Source organism: Somniosus microcephalus, chromosome 34 (assembly GCF_052327205.1).
Source record: "Somniosus microcephalus isolate GS21.2 chromosome 34, FLI_Smic_1.0, whole genome shotgun sequence".
NCBI classification, from domain to species: Eukaryota; Metazoa; Chordata; class Chondrichthyes; order Squaliformes; family Somniosidae; genus Somniosus; species Somniosus microcephalus.
This window is the reverse complement of record NC_141020.1, coordinates 19,076,428-19,098,238: the sequence shown is the minus strand read 5'-3', so window position 1 is coordinate 19,098,238 and position 21,811 is coordinate 19,076,428. Positions and strand designations below refer to the sequence as shown.

The window sequence follows — 21,811 nt, the reverse complement described above, 5'->3', positions numbered from 1 at the left end:
CCACTGATAAAGTGCAACGCTGGGGGCTTCCTGGGGGGTACTTAGTGTACGGGGGAGGATGACAGCACTGTGTGGGTGTAGGAAGGTGAGTTGGTGCATGTGGTGAGAGGGCTTCGGGCTCAGCAAAGTGGTCCTGTCACAATGAAGGGCAGCAATGGGGACAGTGTTTTGGGAGCGAGGGATTTCTGCAGCTCCCTGATATACAATGCCACCCTTGCCAGCACGCTTAAAGCACAGATGCATGAATGCAATGTAAACTGGCCAAACCAGGTGCTTAAATGCTTGTTAATTTGACAGTCTCTGCATTTTTACGACCTCCTCTTGGTTTGGCACTGTGCATCCAGTGAGACAGTCAGCTAAATAGGTCACTCAGTGAATAAATACTCCACCCTCTTCAGATGCTGTTAGCCATCTTGCCACACAGTATCTCAGCTGAACTTCGAGAAGATTCTTGGTGTTCCTCAACCTATTGCATGGTTCCTGCCTGCTTGTAGGGTGAATCGCCCGTTCAGCCCTCACCTTGGCTGTTTCAAGTCACTGTCCTGGTTTATTTTGGTGCCTCTTTGAAGGCCGGTCAATCACACATCGATATCTATCACATTCAATGGTTTCCCCTCAATGCATCGTCTATTTAGGGGCAGCAGTAGATGTCAATGTGGAAGGGTTCCAGTTAGAATTTGACTCACTGTCGGGGTCTTCAGGCCTCATTGTATTCATTTCAGGAACACAGTGAACAGATTCAAGGTGGAAGAGCTAAGGTCGATCGGCAAAGCAGTTTGACACTGCCTGCCATTTTGGTTCGGAGATAAACATAGAAACATAGAGATAGGAACAGGAGTAGGCCATTCGGCCCTTCGAGCCTGCTCCGCCATTCAATGAGATCATGGCTGATCTTCATCTGAGATCTTAGCTGATCTTACCAGTTCAGTACCCCGTCCCCGCCTTTTCTCCGTAACCCTTAATCCCCTTAGCCTTCAGAAATATATCCAATTCTCTCTTGAAAATATTTATTGAATTAGCCTTCACAGCCCTCTGTGGCAGGGAATTCCACAGGCTCACCACTCTTTGAGTGAAGAAATTCTTCCTCATCTCTGTTTTAAATGATTTGCCCGCTATTTTTAGACTGTGGCCCCTGGTTCTGTGCTCCCCTGCCATTGGAAACATTCTCTCTGAATTCAGCCTGTCCAGGCCTGCCATAATTTTATATGTTTCGATGAGATCCCCTCTCAATCTTCTAAACTCCAGTGAGTACAAGCCCAAACTATTCAATCTCTCCTCGTAGGTCATTCCCGCCATTCCAGGTATCAGCCTGGTGAATCGCCGCTGCACTCTTTCCATGGCAAGAACATCCTTCCGCAGATGGGGCGACCAAAACTGTACACAATACTCCAGATGCGGTCTCACCAGCACCTTGTACAGCTGTAGTAAGGTATCCCTATTCCTATACTCGAACCCCCTTGATATGAAGGCCAACATACCATTTGCCTTCTTAATCGCCTGTTGCACCTGCATGCTCTCCTTCAGTGACTGGTGCACAAGAACACCCAGGTCCCTCTGCACTTCCCCATCTCCCAATCTATTGCCATTTAGATAATAATCTACCCTCCTGTTTTTACCCCCAAAGTGGATAACCTCGCATTTATCCACATTATAGTGCATCTGCCACGTATCCGCCCATTCCCCCAACCTGTCCAAATCGCACTGTAGCCTCCTGACATCCTCATCAGAGCCCACCCCTCCTCCTAGTTTAGTGTCGTCAGCGAATTTGGAAATATTGCATCCAATTCCCTGATCCAGATCATTTATATATATTGTGAACAGCTGGGGTCCCAGGACAGATCCTTGCGGCACCCCGCTGGTCACTGCCTGCCACTCCGAAAACGAGCCGTTTATTCCAACTCTCTGTTTTCTATCCGCCAGCCAGTTCTCTATCCACGTTAATACTTTGCCCCCAATCCCATGAGCCTTAATTTTGCATGATAATCTTTTGTGTGGAACCTTATCGAAGGCTTTCTGGAAGTCAAGGTACACCACATCCATTGGCTCTCCCCCATCTATTTTACCAGTTACTTCCTCAAAAAATTCCAGCAGATTAGTCAAACACGATTTACCCTTTGTAAATCCATGTTGACTCTGTCCGATCCTTTCCCCATTTGTCAAGTGCTCCGCTATTTTATCCTTAATAATGGACTCTAGCATTTTGCCCACAACCGATGTAAGGCTTACTGGTCTATAATTCCCTGCTTTCTCTCTACCCCCCTTTTTAAATATTGGGGTAACATTAGCTACCCTCCAATCCACGGGTACTGTTCCCGAGTCAATGGAGTTCCGGAAGATGATCCTTAGAGCATCTGCTATCTCCAGGGCCACCTCCTTAAGTACCCTAGGATGTAGTTTATCAGGCCCCGGGGATTTGTCGGCCTTCAGTCCCCTCAACTTACCCAACACCATATCCCTAGAGATACTAATTTCTGTCAGCTCCTCCCTCTCATTAGTCCCTATGTTTGCCGATATTCCTGGGAGGTTATTTGTGTCCTCCTTTGTGAATACAGAACCAAAGTATGAGTTTAATTGGTCTGCCATTTCCTTATTCTCCATTATATATTCTCCCGAATCGGACTGCAAGGGACCGACTTGGGATTTTACCAGTCTTTTCCTCCTGATATACCGATAAAAGCTTTTGCAGTCTGTCTTTATGTTTGCTGCAAGTTTACTTTCGTATTCTATTTTCCCCTTCCTGATTAATCCCTTTGTCCTCTTTTGCTGTATCCTGTACTGCCCCCAATCTTCCGGTCTGGTGCTTTTTTTTGCCAGTTGATATGCCCTTTTTTTTGATTTTATGCTGTCCCTAATTTCCCTCGTTATCCACGGTTGAGCCACCTTTTTAGGTTTATTTTTATGCCAAACCGGTATAAACATGTTCTGGAATTCTTCCATTCTATCTTTGAATGCTTGCCATTGTCTATCCACTGTCAATCCCCCCAGAAACACCACCCAATCAATCTTACCCAATTCCCGTCTCATACCCTCGTAATTCCCTTTATTTAAGTTCTGGACCTTAGTCTCTGATTCAATTTCCTCACTCTCCATCTCGACTGAGAGCTCGATCATATTATGATCGCTCTGACCCAAGGGGCCTCGTACAAGAAGATTGTTGATAAGTCCCTTCTCATTGCACAATACCCAGTCTAAAATGGCCTGATCTCGAGTCGGCTCCTCGACATATTGGTCCAGATAACCGTCCCGAAAACATTCCAGGAATTCCTCCTCCTCAGAATTTTTACTAATTTGGGTAGTCCAATCAATATGTAAATTAAAGTCACCCATGATGACAGCTGTGCTCTTATCGCACGCTTCTCTAATTTCCCTTTTTATGCCTTCCCTCACCTCCATATTACTATTTGGAGGCCTATATATCACACCCACTAACGTTTTCCTCCCCTTGCTATTTCTCATTTCTACCCATACAGATTCCGTTTCATCCGAGTTAATATCCTTCCTTTCCATTGCATTAATCCCCTCCTTTACCAGCAATGCTACCCCACCTCCCCTACCTTTTTGCCGATCCTTCCTAAATATTGTATATCCCTGGATGTTAAGTTCCCAGCCTTGCCCACCCTGCAGCCACGTTTCTGTAATCCCAATCAAATCATACTTGTTTACCTCTATTTCCACAACTAATTCATCCACCTTGTTCCTAATGCTTCTAGCATTAAGATACAAAGCCTTCAGGCTTGCTTTTTTCACACTCTCATTATGAATTAGTTTGGCCCTTTGTGTTTCTCTCCTTTGCTTATTGCTTCTCACCTTTCTACCATCTATTTCTGACTTCATATGACTTCCCTCTTTTCCACTATCTAGGTTCCCATCCCCCTGCCAAATTAGTTTAAATCCTCCCGAACCGCCCTAGAAAATATTACCCCGAGGACATCGGCTCCCTCACAGCTCAGGTGTAGACCGTCCCCTTGGTACAGGTCACTCCTCCCCAAGAACTGGTTCCAATGCCTCAAGAATTTAAATCCCTCTCCCTTGCACCACTGCTCAAGCCACGTATTTAGCTTATCTATCTTACTCTCTCTAAACTTATTAGCTCGTGGCACTGGTAGCAATCCAGAGATTACTACCTTTGAGGTCCTACTTTTCAATTTAGCTCCTAACTCCCTAAATTCAGCTTGTAGGACCTCCTCCCTCTTTTTACCTACATCGTTGGTACCTACATGTACCACGACAACTGGCTGATCCCCCTCCCCCTTCAGAATGCTCTGCACCCGCTCCGAGACATCCTTGACCCTTGCACCAGGGAGGCAACATACCATCTTGGAGTCTCGGTCTCGGCCACAGAAACTCCTATCTATCCCCCTTACAATTGAATCCCCTATCACTATAGCCCTATCCCTTTTTTTCCCACCCTTCTGTGCAGCAGAGCCAGTCATGGTGCCCTGAACCTGGCTGCTGGTGCCTTCCCCTGATAAGTCATCTCCCCCAACAGTACCCAAAACGGTAAACCTGTTTTGGAGGGAGATGACCGCAGGTGACTCCTGCACTACCTTCCTGCCTTTACCCTGCCTTTTGGTCACCCATTTACTGTCTGAGCTAGCCTTTACCTGCGGTGTGACCAACTCACTGAATGTGCTATCCACAACATCCTCAGCATCGCGTATGCTCCAGAGTGAGTCCATTCGCAGCTCCAGCGCCGCCATGCGGTCTGCTAGGAGCTGCAGCTGGACACACTTCCTGCACACATAGTTGTCAGGGACAGTGTCCCTGATTTCCCACATGGCACAGGAGAAGCATGACACGGGTCCGAGCTGCCCTTCCATGACTTAACCCTTACAATACCCTTTTATTTACTACGATTTAGCTTAACTATTGAATTCTACTTAGAATAAGTTTGTGAAAGTACTCACCAACCAGTCACCTACCTGTTTTCTGGTGTTGTATTTTCACTGCCGCCTCCTGTCCTGGAACCTTCTCCACCTAGGTTAGGCTCCTGAAATAAAATAAATTGAACCTACCTTTTCAACTTCCCCTAACCCCTAAAAGGTTAGAGGAGGTGGAAGGGTGGGAGACACTACACTGTAGTGTTTCGGGTTTAGCAACAGCTCCACCTATATAAGAGTTACTGGCCTCCTGCTCTCCCGTCTGCACCAGCTGTGAAAGAAAAAGCCCGCGAAAGGTGAGCTTTTAAACTCACCAGTTACTGGCCTCCTGCTCTCCCGACTGCCCCAGCTGTGGTCTCGGGCCTCGCCTCTCTCCGGTTTTTATACCGGCTCTGAATCACTGCTCCCGACTGGTCTCGGGCCTCGCTGGTCGCCGGGTTTTCTCCCAAGCTCCTCCTCGCTGCTCCCGCTGCTCCCGACTGGTCTCGGGCCTCGCCTCTCTCCGGTTTTTATACCGGCTCTGAATCACTGCTCCCGACTGGTCTCGGGCCTCGCTGGTCGCCGGGTTTTCTCCCGAGCTCCTCCTCGCTGCTCCCGACTGCCCCAGCTGTGGTCTCGGGCCTCGCCTCTCTCCGGTTTTTATACCGGCTCTGAATCACTGCTCCCGACTGGTCTCGGGCCTCGCTGGTCGCCGGGTTTTCTCCCGAGCTCCTCCTCGCTGCTCCCGCTGCTCCCGACTGGTCTCGGGCCTCGCCTCTCTCCGGTTTTTATACCGGCTCTGAATCACTGCTCCCGACTGGTCTCGGGCCTCGCTGGTCGCCGGGTTTTCTCCCGAGCTCCTCCTCGCTGCTCCCGCTGCTCCCGACTGGGATTGCAGTTGTATTACAACAACAACAACTTGTATTTATATAGCACCTTGAACGTAGTAAAACATCCCAAGGCGCTTCACAGGAGTGTTATAAGACAAAAAATTTGACACCGAGCCACATAAGGAGAAATTAGGGCAGGTGACCAAAAGCTTGGTCAAAGAAGTTGGTTTTAAGGCGTGTCTTAAAGGAGGAAAGAGAGGTAGAGAGGTGGAGAGGTTTAGGGAGGGAATTCCAGAACTTAGGGCCTAGGCAACAGAAGGCATGACTGCCAATGGTTGAGCAATTATAATCAGAGATGCTCAAGAGTTGCTGTAAGGCTGCAGTAGGTTATAGAGATAGGGAGAGGCAAGACCATGGAGGGATTTCAGCAAAAGGATGAGAATTTTAAGATCGAGTTGTTGCTGGACTGGGAGCCAACGTGGGTCAGCGAGCACAGGGTTGATGGGTGAAGAGGTATCATGAATGAGAATATTGTACCCTGCAGTAAAATGCACCAATCAGTGTTAGGGGCACCTGCTAAACCTTTAATTGATATTCATGAACATTGGGAACTAACTGTTAGAAGATTAGTGTAATTACAAGGCAACGGACTGGAAACAGCACTGAAATCGCCAACAGATGCTGCAATCACTGGTTTTCTGCCCCTTCTCATGGTTGCTACCGGTTGGGAAACATACCCACAGAAGGAGCTAGACAGCAGGGAGAGGAAAGCAAACCGACTGGATCAGGGGCTTTAGGATACTCTTGTACACTGACTACAGCTGGGATCGAGTGGGACATTGGCAGAAACCCAGGAACAAGAGCCTGTGCCGAACTCTCAGTGAGAAGCAGAATTAACGTTTCAGCTTGATGGCCTTTCGGCAGAACTGTTTCTTTATGATGGTGCAAGGCGAAGGGAGATGGTAATGGGACAAGTAAAGAAATGGGTCGAGAGGAGGTGTGAATGGGAATAGCAGAATCATCAGCAGCTGGTGTCCGAAAAAATGGGGGCAGAGGTTATGGTCTGAAATTGTTGAACTCAGAGTTGAGTCCTGAAGGTTGTAAAGTTCCTAATCGGAAGAGGAGGTGCTGTTCCTCGAGCTTACGTTGAGCTTCGTTGGAACAGTGTCGGAGGCCGAGGACGGAGAGGTCAGAGTGGGAGTTGGGCGAAGAATTAAAGTGACAGGCGACTGGAAGCTCGGGAACTGAACGGAAGTGTAACGCAAAGCGGTCGCCCAATCTGCGTTTGGTCTCCCCAGTGTAGAGGAGGTCATCGAGCTGAAACGTTAACTCTGTTTCTCTCTCCACAGACGCTGCCTGACCCGCTGAGTATTTCTAGCACTTTGCGGTTTTTTTTCTGATTTCCAGCCGCCGCAGCTTTTTGCTTTTGTTGCGTGGTGTGATAGAGATAGAAACATAGAAACATAGAAGACAGGAGCAGGAGTAGGCCATTCGGCCCCTTGAGCCTGCTCCGCCATTCAATGAGATCATGGCTGATCATCCAAACTCAGTACCCTGTCCCTGCCTTCTCCCCATATCCCTTGATCCCTTTAGCCTTAAGAAATATATCTAACTCCTTCTTGAATATATTTAATGAATTGGCCTCAACTGCCTTCCGTGGTAGAGAATTCCACAGGTTCACCACTCTCTGGGTGAAGAAATTCCTCCTCATCTCTGTCCTAAATGGCTTACCCCTTATCCTTAGACTGTGACCCCTGGTTCTGGACTCCCCCGCCATCGGGAACATCCTTCCTGCATCTAGTCTGTCTAGTCCTGTTAGAATTTTATAAGTTTCAATGAGATCCCCTCTCATTCTTCTAAACTCCAGCGAGTCTAAGCCCAATCGACCCAATCTCTCCTCATACGTCATTCCTGCCATCCCAGGTATGGCGAGGGGGGAATCAAAGAGTGTACAGATGGGAATAAAGGGCTGAAAAGTAAAGAAACTTAGAATAAACAAATGCAATTAGTAACACACAACACAATCTTTGTAGATGCGGCTATTTATTAATAAATTTGCTGAGAATTCCGGTGTAAATCTCCAGATAAACACTTGTCACTTTATATCTGATAATTAACTCCTATAATAATTAGTGACAGAGGCAGAAAATGAATGAATACAACACCCAGGAATGAGACTGCGACCAGAAGCACTTTCTCCCTGTGTGAGGTTTTTACCATCTGCCCATCCAGCAGGACAGCTGTTCAGATACTAAACGAACCGTCACACCCAGAGCTATTCTCACAGTCAGAAGGTCACCATCCATCTGAAAGGACACCTCTTCATGCTTACCGTGTCAACTTGTCCAACAGTTGAAAGAACTCAGTCAATTAAACCTTAACAGATAGATCACCTGCCTCTCACATTTGCAAATTCAATCTCAGAGCTATTTTGCAGATTAGAACTTAACCCATTCTGGCTTTGGCTCGTCTTCCAAAGCCGTAAGTTGCAGCGTCAGCTTGAGTTCAGATACCCGCCCGCCAACTCTTGCACTGAGTGTCCGACCAGCCCAACCACGGCCAATTTGGTTTGATTCACCGCTGGGACTGTGGACATCTTCAGATAGAATTAGTCAGACCTCGGACGACACATGCTAGTCGATCTGGGCGAATTTATTTTCAGGATCTTTGGCGCTGCAGGTTAAGGTGTGATGGTAAGAAGAGTGTAACGTGGAGTCTAAATCTAACCTGAGATTCAGGTAGAGAATTTCCAATTTGGACCCAGATTCCCCCAGTGATTCCCCGCCCCTGTTGATCAGTTTGCTAATTGTTAAAATTGATCTGTCGAGATTACGATGGTCATTCATCGCGTTTAAATATCACATCGTAAGTCACCTGGTAGCCATCATTGTACGCATAGAGCTTGTGGTCGGATGGGTCGTAACTAACACTCTGCAGTGTCTCCATCACTTTATCCATCTTTATACTCGCCCTGTCTTCCTCACCAGTTTTGGTATCAAATGTAAAGAAAATCTCCTCAATCCGTGTGCTCTCCGGCTTAATTGCATACAACACCCCACATATCATGAAGGCATTGGTCACACCAGCTTTATACTGGCTGGTGACCCATGTCCTTTCCACAGTGAAGGAGGTCATGTTAATTTTACTAATAACAATATTTCCAGCATTTTCCTCAGTGGAGTAAATGACCCACAGCCCAGTTTCATCGACAGCAAAGTCCATGTCCTGGTATGTGACGCCCGCATAAGAAAACCTGTTGTTGTAAGCTGCACCTTCAAGAGTTTGCCTCTGTACATCACCAGTGTCTATGTTAAAGCTGCACATGTCCCGAGTATTGTAACAGTTGTAATACAAGGAGTTACTGTACAAAACCACTCCACTTCCTTGCCCTGCATAAGTGTAATGCCCTGAAATCAGAAGTCTTTTCTCTGTTGGATTCCTGTAGAGCAGCAAATCATCGTGTGAATTGTAGAGTCTGAAGATGTCGAGTACTCGTCCATCTGTGTTGAGTGGTGCCACCCAATACACCTCCTTTTTACTGGGCAGTGGAGCAGGATCTTTGCCCCAGCCTCCATATTTATAACTGAATCCTCTCCAGTTCAGTTGGGTTACGATGGGCACAGTTACATTCAGAAGCCCGCCATGATTGCAGCTCCCTGTTTGAAAAAAGTAAGATCTAGTTCAGCTTTGGGTATTGGCATTTTTCAAATTTGATGCTTTGGTTCCAGGCAATGCGCCATTGGACTAAAATACACATGCGTATATTTCATGCACACTACAATGTCTATAATACATTAACATCTTACATCTAACCCACTTTGGATTGTCAAACTTTTCTCACACTTTTGCATCAAATCTTTTCCATTATAAATTCCTATCTCCACCTTTATAATTGAAACTCTATGTAAACTGTCACGCTGTAATTGTGCCCTCCGGCCCCATGGTGGTGCTGTAACATCTCCAATCTGCACATCCCAGCATCTCTACCTGTATTGCAAAGAAACTCTGACATGCCAACCAACTCTATTTCTCTGCTTCCCAAGATGCTGTAAGTTTTGCTATCTCGTTCTAAATAGGAATCTGAAATGAAAGTATTGGCCCGCCATTCCTCCTTTTAAACTGACCTCAGCTTTGGGATTTGGCACAGGCGCATGCGGAAATCCCGACGCTGCGGTCAGTCAGTGACAGCTCCGAAATAGGCTTAGCTGTGCCTCCCGCCCACCCGCCGCCCAACAATAAGTGAAATCAGCCAAACTGACCAAAACTTAGTAATTACACTGTTAAATCCCCCACTAAAAGTTAAACCCAGAGAGATTAGCGGGGAACAATTTTAGCGCCCCGAAACAGTTAGCGCCCCCGCAGTCGAAATTGGATGGTAGCGCCCCAAGCAGGAGGCGGGACACTACTGGAAGCGCTCCCCCTCCCTCTTGGGGCGCTCCAGCTCAATATTGCGGCGCTACTGTAGGCCTCCCTCCCCTGATTAAAGGGGAGGGGAGTTGCGCAGCGCAAACCGGGGCCCTGCTGGACCATCGGGTAGAGGGGTGCCAGCAAAAGTGCCCGATCGCGGCCGGCAGCCGCGGGAGGAGGTGAGAGGGGGCAGGTGCTGCAAAAGAAAATGGCCACCCGCCCTTTAAATATCGCCGCCCCACCTGCACGAACACCCCCCTTGACCCTGTCGGACATAGCGCCTGGTGGTAGGTCAGGGGGCGTGAGCCAAGTTTGCGGCCGGGGAGCTGTGCACGGTGATGAAGTCATCACTGGGAGTGTCAGCCTAGATGTTTGTGCTCAGGCTTCTGAAGTGGGACTTGAACCCACAAACCTTCTGTTTGGAGCGGCGAGAGTGCTGCCCACTGAGCCATTGGGTGGCCCTTAAATAATGATGAGAAATCCTGAGGAAACAATCTACCTTTTAAGCGGACTAGCAGATATCCCGTGGCGTTGCTCATAGTGCTGTTGCAGGAAGTGATGCAATGTCGTACTTTGAAAGCAATGATGTATATCATGACTCTAGTCATGTCATTGCATTGTGCGGTTATTAGCCGAATAATGATCCAGAGCTGATGACTTCCCTCCCCCTTTAAGAGGCACACTCTTTCACCCAATCACCGTTAACCTCGATTAATAACTGACCGTAGTCAATGGGGGCAAGAGTCGGTGCAACTTGATTCTCTTCGCAGTCCCGAAGCCGTTTCTTCAGCAGCACAATTTCTCTGCGGATCGCCAGCACGTTTTGTTTATCGAACAACTCCAGTTTGCTGACAGTATGAGACATGTTCGAAATCTGAAATAAACAGGGGCAGTTAAAGGGAGCAGTCTTTGAAATGATCGGATCAGGCGGAGGCCATTCAGCCCCTCGAGCCTGTTCCGCCAGTCAATTAGATCACGGCTGATCTGCATCTTAACTCCATCTACCCACCGTGGTTCTGTAACCCTTAATAACCTTAACCAACAAAAATCTATCGATCTCAGTTTTGAAATTTTAAGGTTATGCCCCCTTTTGGACTCCCCCAGCAGATGTAATAATTTTGCTTTATCTATCCTATCAACTCCTTTAATGATCTTAAGCACATCAGTTAGATCACCCCTTAATCTTGGTTGAAAAGGTTGCCTTCAAGGAGGGACTTGAAGTAGGAGAGAGATATAAAGATGGAGAGGAGTTTGGGATGGGAATTATTCAATTAGTCCCACTCCACGACTTTTTCCCCATAGCCCTGCAAATCTTACCATTTCAAGTCCAACATTCCACCCTACATAAACTTGAGGTCATCCAAAACTCGGCTGCCTGTGTCCTAACTCGCACCAAGTCCCATTCACCCATCGCCCCTGTGCTCGTTGACCTACATTGGCTCCCGGTTCAGCAACGCCTCGATTTCAAAATTCTCATCCTTGTTTTCAAATCCCTCCGTGGCCTCACCCCCTCCCTATCTCTGTAACCTCCTCAAGCCCCACAACCCACCCCGAGATATCTGTGCTCCTCTAATTCTGCCCTCTTAAGCATCCCTGATTATAATCGCTCCAGCATTGGCGGCTGTGCCTTCAGCTGCCTGGGCCCTAAGCTCTGGAATTCCCTCCCTAAACCTCTCCGCCTCTCTTTCCTCCTTTATGACACTCCTTAAAACCTACCTCTTTGACCAAGCTTTTGGTCACCTGCCCTAATTTCTCCTTATGTAGTGCGTGTCAAATTGTTTGTCTTTTAATACTCCTGTGAAGTGCCTTAGGATGTTTTACTATGTTAAAGGCGTTATATAAATACATTTTGTTGTTGTTGCTGTTGTTTATCCAATTCCATTTTGAAAGTTACCATTGCATCGACTTCCACCACCCTTTCAGGTAGTGCATTCCAGATCATAAGAACTCACTGCGGAAAAAACATTTCTCCTCATCTCCTGCCCTGGTTCTTTTGACCTTGGCAGCGGGAGGTTGATTCTTTCAGTGGCGAGGAATCGGGTGTGTGGAGGGGGTTGAAGACGATGGCTTCAGCCTTCCCATTGTTGAACTGAAGGCCGTTAAGGCTCATCCAAGGCTGGGGAATCAGACATGGACAGTGAGACAGTGGGAGGAAGTAGGAGGGATCGAGAGAGGTGGATCTGGGTGTCACCAGTGGACATGTGTTAGCTGTTAGCTGAACCATTGTCTACGGATGACATTGCTAATGGGGAGCGATGTGAAAAGACTACTGAGCACTTTGAGTATAAAACAAAGCTTTAATCAACTGTTTCACAACCAGGAGATTCTAGTTACATCACTAGTTCCTGGTTACAGAAACGTCCTGAGCAAGCTGGGCCCACGCCCGAGTATTTATACTCCTTGGACGGCGCCACCAGCTGGCCGCCCAGTGTTACTTCATGAGTCATGATCAGATTCATGACAGGGAGTATGCAGAAGAAGAGGAAAGTGGGGTGCAAGGATAGATCCTTGGGCCACCCTCAAGGAAAAGATGTGGGAATGGGAAAATAAGCCTTTGCTAGAGCTGCTCTGGCTACAGTCAGCGAGGTAAGAGTGTCATCAAGTGATGGTAGTCACATGGAGATGGACAACAGAGGAGAGGCATTGGAGGAGGATAGTAAGGTCAACCCTACTAAAAGCTATGAAGAGGCCAAGGAGTATGAGAAGGAAGAATTCACCACAGACACACACAATATCATTTGTGACTTTGATTAGAGCTGTTTTGGTGCTGTGGGGATGGTGGAAACTGGATTGGAGGGATTCAAACAAGAGATTGCAGGCTGATATGATTGCTGATAAAGTCTGGGTTACAGAACATAGAAATCCCAGCACAGCGAGGGCCATCGTACCTGCAACTACAATTGTGCCTATTACGGTTGCTGCTACTACGGCTCTGCGCTGCTCTGATTCTGAACTCTTGAGCATCCCGATCCTGCTCATCCACCATTAGCGGCCATGGCTTCAGCTGCCTGGACCCTAATCTGGAATTCCCTCCCTAAACCTCTCTACCTCTCACTCCTCCTTTAAGACGCTCCTTAAAACCTACGTCTCGAACCAAACTTTTTGGTCATCTGTCCTAATGGCCCAGACATTCGGGTCGGAGGCTTCCCGCGGGTGCAAGCCCCCGACCTGCACTTACCTAGCGCGCCGGCCGTTGTGCTGTGGGCCCCCATGGGATTCCGATCCTGGGCCTCCTCCAACTGCCGGCACGCAGTCCTTGCGTATCCCAGGGGCGCAGTTAGTTCAAAGCGTCCCCTGGGATCACGTGGGCCATGGAGAGCCAATCGGAGCAGGGAATCTCTATTCATAGATTTGACAGGAAGAGCTGTCAAATCTGTGAATACAATTCAGCCCCAAAACATCACTAAAACTTCAAATACATTTTTAAAAAATCACATTTTAAAAATAACTATAAATTACATGAAATAACTATTTTAAACAATAATTTAAATTTTTAAAATAATTAATTACATTTTCTAACGGGGCTAAAAAATAAACTTACCTTTCTTTAAAGTATTTAAAAATAATAAAGCTGTGGAAAAAATGTTTTAATTTTACTTAATTCACCACTTACCTTGTTAAAAGCAGGCCTTGCGCCTGCTTTTTAAAAGCGTAGCTGCTGGAGGCTTACGCTCCCGGAGAAACCTGGAGAAAAAAACGGTAAGTTCCAGGCGTACGCGCTGCCTCTCCGGCGCACGCGTCCGACCTGTGAACCCCTTCCTTTAAGGGAACGGAAGTTCTGGTTTCCCACGCATGCGCAGTGCATGCACGAAACCGACACTTTCGTTGGGCCAACGCGTGAGTACCCCGTGCATGCTCACCTGTGGGGATCCGAATTTCTGGCCCATGATCTCCTTATGTGGCTCGGTGTCAGATTTTGTTTGATAACGCCCCTGTGAAGCGCCTTGGGATGTTCTGCTATTTTAAAGGCGCTATATAAATGCTAGTCGTTGTTGGGCTAATAGGTCCCCTCCATCAGGTCAGTAACTCTCTACCGTCTGTTCCCCTGGTGATTCATTTTTAAACAAAACACAAAACATGTTCAGCCAATAAAGGACAGAAAAACACAATGTACAGGAAACTCTCGATTTACCGGCACCGGAAATCTCTGTTAACCGGCAAAATTCAGGAGTAGGTTCAGGTAAGTTTTACTTCATATTAGTGGCCGTTCCTGGATCTGTGGCCGTGTAACCGGGGTTCCTGCACCTGTTGCATAGCAACAGGGACGCCTGGATCTGTTGCTGTGTACGGGGCTCTCGTACCTTTTACAATACCTCTCTGTAATCCGGACTTTTTGATAAACCGGCACCACGCCGGTCCCGTCGGTGCCGGATAAAAAAGAGTTTCCTGTAATAAGCTGAATTAATTGGTTTTTTTACACCTAATATCGCTTCCTGACCTCGATATAAAGCTGCTCGATGATGGTGTTGCTTCCGTTGACCATGAGCCTCAGCTGACTGGTGAGGGACTCCAGCTCTCGGATCTCCAGTTTCAGCAGCTCAAAGTCGAGCTGGGTGTAGGAGCTGCCAGTCTCTATTATCTCCACCCGCCGTGTCAGATTCAGCAGCTTCGCCGCGTGCACGAAGAGGGTCCGCGAATATTGCTGCACCTGAGTGGAGCAGCACAGCGAACACACAGAGTTACAGCCTCCTCCACAGACACTTTGACCTATTTGCACCTCATTGCATTGTTGGAACGCCAACTCTGGTTTGATGTGTTGAGTGCATGGTAACACTTTATAGTGCACCTCCTACAGGAATTCCCATCTCTAAAAATATGTAAATGTTGTTTTCCTAATGTTGTAAGAACTAAGGGCGGAATTGTTGTATTGTTCGGCATCTTGGGAAGTTAAGGATGAATAATCAAACTTCCTTGTATCTTAGTTAAGATGCAGGTACAGCAAGCAATTAGGAAAGCAAATCGTATGTTGGCCTTTATTACAAGAGGATTTGAGTATAAGAGTAAAGACGTCTTACTGCAATTTTATCGGGCCCTGGTGAGACCACACCTGGAGTATTGTGGACAGTTTTGGTCTCCTTACCTAAGGAAGGATATACTTGCCATAGAGGGAGTGCAACAAAGGTTCACCAGACTGGTTCCTGGGATGAGGAGATTGTCAATTAGGAGAGGTTGAGTAGACTAGGCCTATATTCTCTAGAGTTTAGAAGAATGAGAGGTGACCTCATTGAAACATACAAAATTCTTACAGGGCTTGACAGGGTAGATGCAGGGAGGATGTTTCCCCTGGCTGGGGAGTCTAGAACCAGGGGTCACAGTCCCAGAATAAGGGGTCGGCCATTTAGGACTGAGATGAGGAGAAATTTCTTCACTCAGAGGGTGGTGAATCTTTGGAATTCTCTACCCCAGAGGGCTGAGGAGGCTCAGTCGTTGAGTATATTCAAGGCTGAGATCGATAGATTTTTGAATATTAAGGGAATCAAGGGATATGGGGATAGTTCAGGAAAGTGGAGATGAGATAGAAGATCAGCCATGATCTTATTGAATGGCGGAGCAGGCTCGAAGGGCCAAGTGGCCTCCTCCTGCTCCTATTTCTTATGTTCTTATGTTCTTAGAGCAACTGACTTTCCAGGATAAACAGGATGGCTTTGAAGCATCGTGAGAGGAAAGCCTGGCTTGTCTTCTGCTTTTAGTGTCTGAATGTTACATATGAGAAATGCTGTGCTGGGAAATATGGGACAGTAATGACGTCAGCCATGAGTGATTAAAGTATAACTGTAGTGGCTAGGGTAATAAACATAGGTTGAGGGATCCATTAACTATAGTGTAGAAATATAACGGTTAATAAAGCCTGTTTCTCAAAGGGTTCAAGAACAGTTAAGTCAGGAAGTCTTGTTTGAGGGAAATGGTTTTGAAATAAGCAGCTACAACTAGAATCATAGATCATAGAAACTTAAATCACAGAAGGAGGCCATTCGGCCCGTCGTGCCTGTGCTGGCTCTTTGAAAGAGCAGTCATGCTTAGTCCCACATCCCCGCTTTTTGTCCGTAACCCTGTGAGTTCCTCATCCTGAAGTACCCGCCCAACTCCCTTTTAAAATTATTGATGGAATCAGCTTCTACCACCTTTTCAAGAAGAAAGTTCCAGATCCCAACATCTCTCCGAGTGAAAAAATGTCTCCTTATCTCCCCTCAGCATGGTGGCATAGTGATTAGCACTGTTGCCTCACAGCGCCAGGGACCCGGGTTCAAATCCGGCCTCGGGTGACTGTCTGTGTGGAGTTTGCACATTCCCCCCGTGTTTGCGTGGGTTTCCTCCGGGTGCTCCGGTTTCCTCCCACAGTCCAAAGATGTGCGGGTTAGGTTGATTGGCCATGATAAAAATTGGCCCTTAGTGTTAGGGGGGATTAAATACGTGGGGTTACGGGGATAGGGCTTGGGTGGGATGGCTGTCGGTGTAGGGACCAGGTGCTAGGGTTTGGATGATCAGCCATGATCTCGTTGAATGGCGGAGAAGGGCCGAATGGCCTATTCCTGCTCCTATGTTTTTCCAATGCTTTTGAATCTATGACCTCTAATTATTGACCCACTCACCAGAGGGAATCGTTTTTCACTATTTACTCTTTCAAAACCTTTCATCATCTTGAAAACCTCTATTAGGTCACCTCTGAACCTTCTCTGTTCCAAGGAGAACAGCCCTAACCTTTCCCAACCTCTCCTCATAACTGAAGTCCCTCATCCCTGGCAACATCGTGGTGAACCTCCATGTACCCTTTCTAAGGCCTTGAGATCTTTCCTGAAGTGTGGGGCTGTGAATTGTCCACATTACTCCAGCTGAAGCCTAACCCGTGATTTATTAAGTTCTAGCATAGAATCATAGAATGGTTACAGCACAGAAGGAGGCCATTCGGCCCGTCGAGCCCGTGCCGGCTCTCTGCAAGTGCACTTCGGCTAATCCCACTCCCCCTCCCTTTCCCCGTAACCCTGCAAATTTTTTTCTTTCAGGTACTTATCCAATTCCCTTTTGAAAGCCATGATTGAGTCTGCCTCCACCACCCTTTCAGGCAGTGCATTCCAGATCCTCACCACTCGCTGCGTAAAAAAGTTCTTCCTCATGTCTCTTTGCTTTTATATTCTATTCCTCTATGTAAAAACCCAAGTGACCCATATGCTTTTTTATCAACTTGCCCTGCCACCTTTAAGGATATATGGACACCAAGGTCTCTCTGCTCATCTACACTTTTCAAAATCATGCCATTTATTGTATACTGTCTGACGTAATAAAACTCACTACGCACTTGGTTCGAGTATAAAGCAAGGCTTTAATCAACTTGTTTCAAAACATGGAGGTCTAGTTGTACTTCACTAGTTCCTTGTCTTACAAAGTATCCCTGGGCAAGCTGGCCTACGCCCGAGTATTTATACTCCTTGGACGGCGCCACCAGCTGGCCGTCCAGTGTTATTTCAAGAGTAGTTCCTGTATGATGATGAGATTTATAACACTGTCTTTCCATACTAGTCCTCCCAAAGTGCATCAATTCACACTTCCCTGCATTGAACTTCATCTGCCGTGCTTCTGCCCATTTCACCAACCTGTCTGTCATCCTGAAGCCTATAACTATCCTCATCATGATCTACTACTTTGTTAAGTTTTGTATTATCTGCAAACTTTATAATGCTGCTCCCCATGCCCAAGTCTAGGCCGTTTATAAAAATTGCAAAGAGTAATGGACCCAAAACTGGCCCTTGGAGAACCCCACTGCAAACCACCTCCCAGTCTGAAAAACATCCATCCACTACCACCCTCTGCTTCCTGTCACTGAGACAATTATGTATCCATACCACCACTTTCCCCTTAATTCCATGGGCTTCCATCTTCTTAATAAGCCTCCTTTGTGGCACTTTATTGAATGCCTTCCAAAAGTCCATATATACAGCATCTACTGCACTACCTTGATCAACCATCTCTGTTACCTCATCAAAGAATTCAATCAAGTTAGTCAGACACGATATGCCTTTAACAAATCCATGCTGGCTTTCCTTGATTAACCCATGCCTTTCCAAATGAAAGTTTATTTTGTCCCTGATAATGGTTTCCAATAACTTCCCCACCACCGATGTTAAGCTGACTGGCTTGTAGTATCCTGGTTTATCCCTCCCCCCTTTCTTGAATAGTGGTATAACATTAGCAACCTTCCTGTCCTCCAGCACTACTCCTCTATCCAATGAGGATTGAAAGATTGTGACCAATTCCTCTGCTATTTCTAGCTTTGCTTCTTCCAGCAACCCAGGATGCATTTAATCCAGACCAGGTGACTTACCAACTTTCAGTAATGCTGATCATTTTAGTACGTCTCCTCTATCTATCACTATCCTGTCCATAACTTCCCTCTCCTCTTTCAGTGTAATATTCACCTCATCCGCTTCCTTTGTGAAGACAGATGCAAAGTATTCATTTAATACTTTGCCATGTCCTCTGCCTCCACATGAAGATTTCCATTTGAGTCCTTAATAGGTCCAACTTTTTCCCTAGCTAATCGCTTACACTTTATATGTTTCTAGAATGTTTTCGGGTTCAATTTAATGTTGCCTGCTAATCTTTTCTCGTAACCTCTCTATTCCTCCAGTATTAACTTTTTCTATCCCCTCCTGTACTTTCCATAACCTTCCTGGTTATTGATTGAATCTTGCTCCTGACCTTTGTCATAAGTCTCCTTTTACTGTTTCTTTTTAATTTTTATTTCCTTTGTCATCCAGGGCGCGTAAGCTGTTTCCATGAATAGATTGTTTTCAAGGAATTCAGGAACAGATATGTCATGAGGTCTTATCTGTGACATGTATCTTTGCTGTAGGCAAAATATATGGTGTATAAAGGAACATGGTTATCAACAGTTCAGAGGGCTCGAATGGTAGAACTAGAAACCAAAAGCCACTCTCTGTGTCTAGTTGGGCCGATCACCTACGCTAGAGATCAATAAAGTCTGTTCCGTATACTCCACCGTCAAGTGTCTTGTGCTTACTCGAATGTTTCATTTTGAACCATAGAAGGGAGGCGGTTGACTAACAGTTGAATGTTAATATCCCCCATTGATAAACACCCCATTTATATCACCCATCAATATTCCCAATTAATAAACACCCCATCCATATCAACCAACAATAAACCATTGATAAACACCCCATTCATATCACACCTCAATATCCCTCATTGATAAACACCCCATTCATATCACCCGTCAATATCCCTCATTGATAAACACCCCATCCATATCACCCATCAATATCCCTCATTGATAAACATCCCATCCATATCACCCGTCAATATCCCTCATTGATAAACACCCCATCCATATCACCCATCAATATCCCTCATTGATAAACATCCCATCCATATCACCCGTCAATATCCCTCATTGATAAACACCCCATTCATATCACCCATCAATATTCCCCATTGATAAACACCCCGTCCATATCACCCATCAATATACCCCATTGATAAACACCCCATCCATATCACCCATCAATATTCCCCATTGATAAACACCCCATCCATATCACCCATCAATATTCCCCATTGATAAACACCCCATTCATATCACCCATCAATATCCCCCATTGATAAACACCCCATTCATATCACCCATCAATATACCCTATTGATAAACACCCCGTCCATATTACCCATCAATATCCCCCATTGATAAACACCCCATTCATATCACCCATCAATATCCTCCATTGATAAACACCCCGTCCATATCACCCGTCAGTATTGCTCCATTAATATCGTGGGGTAGGGATTGCCGAGCAGTTTTGTCTCACCATTATTTTGACTCTGGTTCTAGGGCGATGCAATATAATAATTAATTTGTTAGCGCAGAGTCTGAAAGAGGGCAGAGTGTCCCAGTAATATCCATACCTTGGTGATTTCACGTTGCACGCTGATACTGAGCTGTTGTGATGATTTTTCCAAATATTCCACTTTTTGCACCGGGAATGAGTTATCAGGCAAAATCACCGAACAGACACACACTCCATCGCTGTTGACTGTCCCATTGGCAGTCTGCCCAAACTGTAACCATAGAGATCAGAATTAGTGCAACTCATTCAGCACTGTGCGAGCTGGTAACACTGCTTCACCCCTCCGCCGGGCTGGTAACACTGCTTCACCCCTCCGCCGGGCTGGTAACACTGCTTCACCCCTCCCCTGGACTGGTAACACTGCTTCACCCCTCCGCCGGGCTGGTAACACTGTTTCACCCCTCCCCCGGGCTGGTAACACTGCTTCACCCCTCCCCCGGGCTGGAAAAACTGCTTCACCCCTCCCCCGGGCTGGTAACACTGCTTCACCCCTCCCCTGGACTGGTAACACTGCTTCACCCCTCCGCCGGGCTGGTAACACTGTTTCACCCCTCCCCTGGGCTGGTAACACTGCTTCACCCCTCCCCCGGGCTGGTAACACTGCTTCACCCCTCCCCTGGACTGGTAACACTGCTTCACCCCTCCGCCGGGCTGGTAACACTGTTTCACCCCTCCCCTGGGCTGGTAACACTGCTTCACCCCTCCCCCGGGCTGGAAACACTGCTTCACCCCTCCCCCGGGCTGGTAACACTGCTTCACCCCTCCCCCGGGCTGGTAACACTGCTTCACCCCTCCCCCGGGCTGGTAACACTGTTTCACCCCTCCCCCAGGCTAGTAACACTGCTTCACCCCCTCCCCCGGGCTGGTAACACTGCTTCACCCCTCCCCCGGGCTGGTAACACTGCTTCACCCCTCCCCCGGGCTGGTAACACTGTTTCACCCCTCCCCCAGGCTAGTAACACTGCTTCACCCCCTCCCCCGGGCTGGTAACACTGCTTCACCCCTCCCCCGGGCTGGTAACACTGTTTCACCCCTCCCCCGGGCTGGTAACACTGTTTCACCTCCTCCCCTGGGCTGGTAACACTGTTTCACCCCTCCCCCGGGTTGGTAACACTGCTTCACCCCTCCAACAGTGCAGCACTCCCTCAGCACCGCACTGGAGTGTCAGCCTAGATTTTTGTGTTCAAGTCTCTGGAGTGGGACTTGAACCCACGACCTTCTGACTTGGAGGCACGAGCGCTACCCACTGAGTCACGGCTGACACAAGGTGAGTCAAGCACAGAAAGATCCAAAACAGAAATGAAAAACGCATATTCTGAAGTGGCTTTAAGTAAACGTAAATTAGAAATAAACTTACGGAAGGCAGGAGAGTAACTGCGACCAGTAGAAGGAGCAGCATCTTTGTTCTGCTTCTGAGCTCACCTACAAGATGCAGGAGGGTGGGTTTACAACAAGGTTTAAATAACAAGCTCGCCAGAAACTCCTCCCCAAATTTAGAGACACATTCTTTTGGAATTAAGTCAGAAATGGAAAACTTTCTGACAACACGCATCTAAAGGGACAGCTATTAAACCAGCACAAGGAGCTGTTGAGTCATTTCCATGACGACAGGTAGCCCAGGGCACCTTCTAGCTGAGGGCTCAGTGGGTAGCACACTCACCTCTGAGTCAGAAGGTTGGGGGTTCAAGTCCCACTCCAGGGACTCGAGCACAAAACTCCAGGCTCATCTTCCAGTGCAGTACTGAGAAAGAAAGACTTGCATTTCTATAGCGCCTTTCATGACCACCAGATGTCTCAAAGCACTTTGCAGCCAATGAAGTACTTTTTGGAGTGTAGTCACTTTTGTAATGTGGGA

General features: G+C 47.1%; 1 protein-coding gene across 1 annotated transcript; it reads right to left on the bottom strand.

Annotated features, from left to right (window-relative positions):
- Positions 1-7,713: 7,713 nt before the first annotated feature.
- On the bottom strand, positions 7,714-21,404 carry LOC147096859 (olfactomedin-4-like). The gene is made up of 5 exons (XM_085973549.1): positions 21,314-21,404; positions 20,015-20,167; positions 14,535-14,744; positions 10,820-10,970; positions 7,714-9,345 (listed from the first exon to the last, which is right to left on the bottom strand). The coding sequence occupies exons 1-5, from the start codon at positions 21,353-21,355 to the stop codon at positions 8,528-8,530; spliced, it is 1,374 nt and encodes a 457-aa protein (XP_085829675.1). The 5' UTR covers positions 21,356-21,404; the 3' UTR covers positions 7,714-8,527.
- Between the last annotated feature and the right edge of the window lie 407 nt (positions 21,405-21,811).

What these genes read in the sequence shown, in the direction of transcription:
- LOC147096859 (XM_085973549.1), bottom strand. Translation starts at nt 21,355, where the DNA reads ATGCTGCTCCTTCTACTGGTCGCAGTTACTCTCCTGCCTTCC. An exon ending in CAGTTACTCTCCTGCCTTCC is followed by an intron (nt 20,168 to 21,313) that starts GTAAGTTTATTT and finishes CTATGGTTACAG; the next exon opens with TTTGGGCAGACTGCCAATGG. An exon ending in TCGAGCAGCTTTATATCGAG is followed by an intron (nt 10,971 to 14,534) that starts GTCAGGAAGCGA and finishes TGTTTATTTCAG; the next exon opens with ATTTCGAACATGTCTCATAC.